Source organism: Bidens hawaiensis, unplaced genomic scaffold (genome assembly GCF_021521415.1).
Source record: "Bidens hawaiensis isolate Kalapana, Puna unplaced genomic scaffold, B.hawaiensis_p1.1 tig00001087_1, whole genome shotgun sequence".
NCBI lineage: Eukaryota > Viridiplantae > Streptophyta > Magnoliopsida > Asterales > Asteraceae > Bidens > Bidens hawaiensis.
This window is the reverse complement of record NW_027491062.1, coordinates 1,727,407-1,735,871: the sequence shown is the minus strand read 5'-3', so window position 1 is coordinate 1,735,871 and position 8,465 is coordinate 1,727,407. Positions and strand designations below refer to the sequence as shown.

Genomic DNA, 8,465 nt, shown 5'->3' with positions numbered 1-8,465 from the left:
CTCACAATAATAACAATATTCTAATTTATAAGTATATGTATTATCACTAGGAGTATCATTATCTACACTACATATAAACTTATTTCCTTGATATCATTCTTAGAAAATGTTCGGTTAGTAAACCTCATTCGGCTCTTACATACATAAATAACACATAAAACTTTTTTTTCGATTTTTGTATGACACATAATTCTTTATATTGGTCTTTTTTCTTTTTATTATTAATAGCATTTGGAACTATCCCAAATATCGAGTGAGCACTAAGATGGGGTGTCAAACCTTCCATATTGATTCTGACGTTAAAGGTCTGATTCACCTAGGAATACCATCAGAGACAAAATCTACCACTGTATGAAAACCCCTTTGAGTCAGGTTCCGAATCGAAGATCTTAAGATCTTAAACCTAAACAATCAACTTATGTCATTGGACCAGAATGTTAATGACGAGCTCTTTATATTGGTGTCTAATATGTGAATCCGTACACACATGTCCTAAATAATTATAATACTTGAGCCAATTCTATTTGTATGGTTGTTAATGAATTTTAGTTTCCTCCAATCGAATGTTAATGAAACCTTATCTTGCAAGTCTCTTCATGGGAAGTCTAGTCAACTCACACAAGGACATTATGATAAAAAGCAATTCATCAAACTCAATAATGATATATAGAATGGTAAATTAGATATATTGTTTACATTAATTTCTAACTATTTTACTAACGATAATATAAGATTACACAACAAGAAAACGATCATGTTAGATACCATACTATTTTACTAACGATAATATAAGATTACACAACAAGAAAACGATCATGTTAGATACCATGGCAATACAAAACATGCAAATTCCGAGCGTCTCTCTAGTATCACTCATACTTTAACAGCTACACAATAGACATCAAACGTTATTTCCTATAACTTGACAAAAAATGATTGCAAATCAAACGTGTTTGATTAACTAACAAGTGTGAATTTAGATGGAATGAATTAGGAGTGGGTCGTTGTTTTAATTGTTTCCATTTTGATTAGGACATACATCAATGAGAGACACTAGATTGGGAATTTACCATTTTGGGCATGATTGAACTTAGGCTTTATGATGACCTCATTTGTTCAACTTCAAGTAAGGAGGGTGATATTGGAAAGTTAGGCAAATAATGGTCCTTATCTTATCATCTTTCGTTTGGGTTACGAACCAATTCTACATTTTAGGGCCCTTTTTCATTACTTCTACCAAATTTTGTACTTTTTTTCTACTTGCATTGCACTTTATTTTTGTTAAATTAAATGCCTTAAATAATAATCAAATGCTTACATATGTTAAGTGACAAGATTATGCACTCCATGTTCTATATTAGTTGTATACTTTTAGTTTTCTTTTGGTAACTTTTGTATTACCAAAATTATAATTATTAGTTTTTAACAATCTAACATCATTTTTTTTATGAAAGATAATCACTCTCTAGTGAACAAGTTCCAAAAAACTTCACAACATTCCCATAAAAATGAAACTCGGTCAATAGTTCATTAGCGACGGTTGAAATACTTTTTCGTAATATTGCTCTTTGGCAATTAAAATGAGAATGAGGATTGTCATTAGTCACATTATCGATACAAAATATTATCTACCAATATATTACAATTTGAATTGTTGAAATCCGAAGATGTTATTAAAACACACTTATCAAAAAATTATCAAAAACTAAACTCATCAAATACACACATTATAGCACCAACAAGTCAACAAGGGTGAACTACCATCATCCGGATCTAGCTGGCATGAGGCTTAAGTCTTGTGTTGAAGTCTGTATCTGCAGATGGTCAAGCGGACGTAACAATGGATCCTTACAACATATACTCTCACAAACACACACATATATGATCATGAATGTTTCTACAATAAAGTTCTATGTGGCTTGAAATGAAAATGTTTTAACATACATTAAATGCACTAACCATTACATAAACTTTTTATTAGGCTAACTGGTATGATTCATTTAAACAATCCCCTTCATTCTACATGTATACGCCACGTCAGATATACCTTCATTATTCAAGAACACCCTTCATCCAGCTATATGGATCTTTCTTTTCATTTTGTACCAATCCGTACCATTCCATTATTTAATAATATAAAGAAAAGAAAAAAAAATTGATTGGATTAGATTGAAACCAATGGAAATGATCTAAATGAGCACGGTCATTCTCCTTATTTCATGCATTAGATAGTATACAGGCGTATGATATTTAAATGATGTCATTCCGAAATAGTGTATACCCATCGACCTTAATAAAAGTGACCGGTGGCAACGTGACGGAAAACGTCCGGCATTAACCATTACCAATGTCCTTAGCTAGAAACTTTTGTTAGGCATTTAATTAAGCTTGTTTAAAATGCACCATAAGCACAGTACACTTCACCATCATCTTCCACCATTAGTCCATTACACTACACTCTCTCTGTAATTAATTACACAAACAAATGGCTATAAATCAAACATCTTCTCATTATTAAAACCCACATCAAAAAACCCATCTTTAACTCTTCAATCCAATTCATAAACACACACATATATACATACACATTGTGTGTATATCTATATCTTCATATCAATGGATCCACCAATCATCAACGAAACCTCATTCTCAGCAGCCAATCCATCATCTTACACTTTAACCGGGATCTGGCCGTTCAATGGCGGTCGAATTGAAGATTTAGGGCTTAAAATGGGAACCCTAATTGGGCGAATTGGTGACCCGAATAATAATAATAATACTCGTGATGATGAATCGACGGTGACGGAGTACAGTGGTGGTGGTCGGAAGCGGAAGGATATTAATTATGAAGATGAGTCTTCGAAGATTGTGTCTACGAGTAGTGCTATTGATTTGGTAATTAATTAAAAAATTACCCTTTTTGATTTAGGTGTTAAAGATTGAAATTGAATACGCATATATGAAATTGAAGGTGTTTTGGGTTGATTAGGTGAATACCCTTGTGTCAATTTTTTATTTTTGAGTGTAAATTAGGGTTTTTTTTTGTGATTACTAATTTAATTTGCAGAATAAATTGATTTGGTAACTAAAAAAGTACACCCTTTTTGATTTAGGTGTTGACACATATTTGAAATTGAAGGTGTTTTGGTTTGATTTGTTGAATACCCCTGTGTCAATTTTAAGTTTTTGAGTGTAAATTATGTGTGTTCTTTAGTTTTTGATTTAGGTGTTGAATGATTGAAATTGAAGGTGTTTTAGTTTGATTTGTTGAATACCCTTGTGTCAATTTTTAATTTTTGAGCATGAATTAGGGTTCTTGATTTTTGATGTAAATATTCAAAATCTTGTTTAAAAATTTGAAATTGATTGTCTTTTTGTGATTACTAATTTGCAGAATAGATTGATTTGGTAATTAAAAAAAATACCCTTTTTGATTAAGGTGTTGAATGATTGAATTGAATACACATATTTGAAATTGAAGGTGTTTTAGTTTGATTTGTTGAATACCCTTGAGTCAATTTTTAATTTTTGAGCATGAATTAGGGTTCTTGAGTTTTGATGTAAATATTTAAAATCTTGTTTATAATATTGAAATTGATCATCTTTTTGTGATTAATTTGCAGAATAAATTGATTTGGTAATTAAAAAGAACACCCTTTTTGTAAGGTGTTAAAGATTTAAATTGAAGGTGTTTTAGTTTGATTTATTGAATACCCTTGTGTCAATTTTAGTTTTTGAGTATATTGGACCCGTATTTGTGTTCTTGAGTTTTGGATGTAAAGATTTAAAATCTTGTATATAATTTTGAAATTGATCATCTTTTTGTGATTACTAATGTGCAGAATAGATTGATTAGGTAACCAAAAAAAAACCCTTTTTGATTTAGGTGTTAAAGATTGAAATTGAGGTAACTCATATTTGAAATTGAATGTGTTTTAGTTTGATTTGTTGAATACCCTTGTGTCAATTTTAGTTTTTGTGTGTGTTCTTGAGTTTTTGATGTAAAGATTTAAAATCTTGTTTAAAGATTTGAAATTGATCATCTTTTGTGATTTACTGATTTGCAGAATTGATTGATTTGGTAATTAAAAAAATATACTCTTTTTGATTTAGGTGTTAAAGATTGAAATTGAGCATCCAAATTTGAAATGAAGGTGTTTTACTGTTTTAGTTTGATTTGGATAATACCCTTGTGTCATTTTTAGTTTTTGAGTATGAATTAGGGTTCCCAATTGGACCCTTATGTGTGTTCTTCTTCAGTTTTTGATTTACATATTGAATGATTGAAATTAAATACACAAATTTGGAGTTGAATGCCTTTTAGTTGATTTGGAATTCACTTGTGTCAATTTTTAATTTTTGAGTGTAGATTATGGTTCCCAATTGGACCCTTATGCGTGTTCTTCAGTTTTTGATTTTGGTATTGAAAGATTGAAATTAAATCCACAAATTTGAAATTGAAGTTACTTTAGTTTGATTTGTTGAATTCACTTGCGTCAATTTTAAATTTTGAGCATGAGTTAGGGTTCTTTAGTTTTTAATGCAAACATTCTAAATGTTTTTGAAGATTTGAAATTGATTATGTTTTTGCGAAGATTTATGTTTGAATCGGGATTACTAATTTGTAGAATAGATTGATTTGGTTATTTGAAAAATCCCTTGGGTCAATATTAATTTCTGAGCATGAATATGGTTCTTCAGTTTTCGATGTAAATATTCATAATCTTGTTTAAAGATTTGAAATTGATTGTCTTTTTGTGAAGATCTATTGTTAAATCATGATTACTAATTTGCAGAATAGATTGAATGGTAAGAAAATGAATGCATCGGGTTCGAAAGATGAGTCGGGATGTTCGAAAACAGATCAAGAAATGAGCTCAGGGTCAGCTAGCAAAGGTCCTGCATCAGGCCAAACTAATAAACCTTCTGAACCACCTAAAGACTATATTCATGTTAGAGCAAGAAGAGGTGAAGCCACTGATAGACACAGTCTTGCCGAGAGAGTAATACTTTTCTTTCACTTAAAAAAATATTAAAAAAAATTCAATCTTGATCTTGATTTATTTTTTATTTTCTTATGAATTTGAATTGTTTTATTCAGGCTAGGAGAGAAAAGATAAGCGAAAGAATGAAAATCTTGCAAGATTTGGTCCCGGGATGCAACAAGGTGTGTATATTAATGGTTTGATTAGTGTTTTTGTGAGAATTGTAGTAAAGATGATTAATTTCGCCATTTTGGTATCGTTAATGTTAGGTTATAGGAAAAGCACTTGTTCTCGATGAAATAATTAATTACATCCAATCTTTGCAACATCAAGTTGAGGTAATTTTTGTTATTAAGTTAATCGAACTTCCTATGATGATTACTGAAGAATTTGGCACCGTACCATATGTTATATATTTATTTATGTTATAGTTCTTGTCGATGAAGCTAGAAGCTGTAAATACCAGGATGGCCTTGCCTGTAGAAGGGTTTCCTAATAAAGATGTAAGTTTTGTTTGTCAACTTTTTTGGTCGGTTTAGCAGGCCCACCAATACCCTGCTAATAGTAGGACATGTGGCCTTCAAGAGGTTAAGGCAGGAAACTAGTGGAAGCCGGATGCAACCCTGAGACCTCTGCTAGAGGGGAATCAGACACTTACCACTACTCTGCCAACCCTTGGAAGGATTTTTTTGTTGATGACTTTATTTATTGATAATTTATTGCTAAATCTTGCTCAATAAACTGAAAACTATTTCTAACAAACTTGTGATTAGAGTTTTTTATTAAATGGTAATTGAGATCCAAAGTGTCGAATTACGCTTAAATTGAACCTATAATCCATCTTAAGGGGTATGTTTAATTGAGCATTTATTTAAGAATATTTGTTTTAGATTATTACCTTAAATTTTTATTCATCTCAACAATTAATTTTCTTAATGACTAACTAGTGGTGTAAAATGTAAATGAGTCGAGTTGAGTCGAGCCTGAGTTCTACTAGGCTTGAGCTCGGCTCATCTAACATACTAGAGCTCGAGCTAGACTCGTTTAATATTTATTAATTAATTTATATATATTTATAATTATTATATATATGTATCTAAATTATAATTTTTATATGTAACATAATATATATATATATATATATATATATATAGAAAAGGGTTCAAATAAAAAACAATTGTTTTGTGAGAAGTGTGAGAAGGTTTTAAAATCAAGCACACCACTAAAATAAAACACTATACCATGTAAATAGGAAACTATACATTATTTAGAAACTACTAATCTCAACCACTAGATCCTAGATCCAAGGGCTAATATCTATTCTTATTCTTCTTACAAAACTATTGTTTTTTACATTAACCCTACCCTATAAATATATATATGTATATATATAATTTAGTTGTTTTATCAAATTTATGCACAATAGTTATTATTACATATTTTGTATACACCAAATAAAAATTATATAAATAATAGGCTCGTGGCCCAAAGATCGATGAGTGAAGCTCGGGCTCGGTCTCATTGATTAAACACGCATCTAACTAAATAACAAATGTTGTCCTTGCAGTTTGGGCCACAACAACAACCGCTTGATGCAGCCGGGCTCTTATTCGGCTCACAGACCCCAAGACCATTTGGACATGAGTCCCAACCTGAATGGCTTCATATGCAGTTAGGCAATAATAATAACTGTGGGCGGATGACATGAACCGCAGACCGGACCAGACGGGCCCACCATGTGCTACATTTTTAGCCAACTAGAAATCAGATAAGCCCTGCCAATTGCACTGACTGATTGACCAGTGTGATTACATTATTTGTGTTATATATATATAGAAAATTGTATGAGAATGAAACTACTATTGAGTTGATGTTTAAAGTGTCTTTATGTACTATATACCATGTGTAGAGATTTGCATTTCAAGGTTACTTGTATGTTATTGACAGATAAAGTGTACTTGGACTAGTTAAATTTAGAAAAAAGTTTCATTATTGAACATGGTGATCAAACATGTTCATATCTTTCACATGGTTTACTTTTTATAAAAGGTAAATAGAATATAAGTAACTCATTTTTTTTTTGTTTTGACCGATAATAATCCCACATTTAAAAATCTTTGTCATCGGTCTAACTTTTCGACTATTTTTCTCCCAATGGCTCTTCGTTAAAAAACACTTAATGTTGTTAAATTTTTTTTCCGAATTTCAAGCCGATGTTTTAGGGCTTTTAATCAGAAGAAAGATATGAGTCGACTGATGTTAAATTTATCCTGAAACAGTGATTTAATTGGCTTGATTTTTGTTAATTGGAAATTCTGAATTTGAACAATGTTTCGTCGATTGGATCACCACTTCGAGATAAGTTTTACATCAGTTGACTCATCATTTTTTCGATTAAAATTCTTAAAACATCAGTTTGAATAGCGACGCTAAGTTTTTTAATGGATGTTCATTGAGAGAAAAATAGTCAAAAGATTGAAACGTTAACAGAGATTTTTAAAGGTTAGATTATTATCTGTCGATACACAAAATTTGAGATAATATTTATTTTCAATTTGTCTTTATAAGAAAATGATTATGTATATTTTTGTTTTATAAAAAAATGATTTTTTAAAGTGTTTAGACTTGAGATAGAGCCACATATATCAATATAATGCATTTAATGGAAGTTTTGTAAATATATGATCTGACTAGTTACTTAATGAATGGTCACAAGTCACAATATGAAAAATTTTAATGTTTCATAAATTAATTAATAATTAACTGATTTATTTATTGCATAGACATATTCTTTCATGATGTACAACATGTCTAACAATACAACGAAAGATATAACTTTTCATGTAAAGTCATCATCTATGAATAGTATTTTATGACAATATTAAAGATTTTTTTATATACGTTTTCAAGTGAAATCTTCGTACGATATACAAAAATACAGTACTTTGATAATCATATAAAAAGAGTTGTGGGTTATTTAAGCATGTTATGCACAAAACCGAATCTGCTTTAAACCTGTTTGGATCAAGCCTGAGCAAGTAAAAACCGGATCGCCCCAAACCAGGTATCCATAAGTGGTTTGAATGTGAACCTTTAGGCTGATAACTCAGAATACATATAGATGTCATTCTAAAGCACCATGAATTAATAAAGGCTCAATTATTGGCATGCAAAGACAAGTGTTCCATCAAATGATAAATAAAACAAACATGATGTAATTTTTTTTAACGAATATGTGTAGAGAATATAATCAAAATGTCACATTTCAAAGAGTGACATAAAATATATTTTATTATCTTTAACAAGTGACATGTTGTTCTCCATGTTTTTTTTATGGAACCTCACAAAAGCCAAAAAAAAATTATACAAAATGCCATTCTAATTTTATTTATTTATTTATTTTGAAACATAACTAATTTTTTCTGTTAACGCATATTTTAAATTTAAACTCACTTTCACTTGACTAACGTTATCAAAGCG

At 30.3% G+C, this 8,465-nt stretch overlaps 1 protein-coding gene across 1 annotated transcript; it reads left to right on the top strand.

Moving 5' to 3' along the window:
• The first annotated feature begins 2,519 nt into the window (after positions 1–2,519).
• Positions 2,520–6,976, top strand: LOC143557178 (transcription factor bHLH79-like). Its single transcript, XM_077046312.1, has 6 exons — positions 2,520–2,895; positions 4,797–5,003; positions 5,102–5,167; positions 5,255–5,323; positions 5,417–5,488; positions 6,553–6,976. The coding sequence occupies exons 1-6, from the start codon at positions 2,617–2,619 to the stop codon at positions 6,691–6,693; spliced, it is 834 nt and encodes a 277-aa protein (XP_076902427.1). The 5' UTR covers positions 2,520–2,616; the 3' UTR covers positions 6,694–6,976.
• Positions 6,977–8,465: the final 1,489 nt, after the last annotated feature.

Excerpts from the sequence above, each read along its gene's own strand:
- LOC143557178 (XM_077046312.1), top strand. The coding sequence starts at position 2,617 with ATGGATCCACCAATCATCAACGAAACCTCATTCTCAGCAGCCAATCCA. Across the intron at positions 2,896-4,796 it reads CGAGTAGTGCTATTGATTTG|AATAGATTGAATGGTAAGAA; the intron begins GTAATTAATTAA and ends ACTAATTTGCAG. Across the intron at positions 5,324-5,416 it reads CTTTGCAACATCAAGTTGAG|TTCTTGTCGATGAAGCTAGA; the intron begins GTAATTTTTGTT and ends TTTATGTTATAG.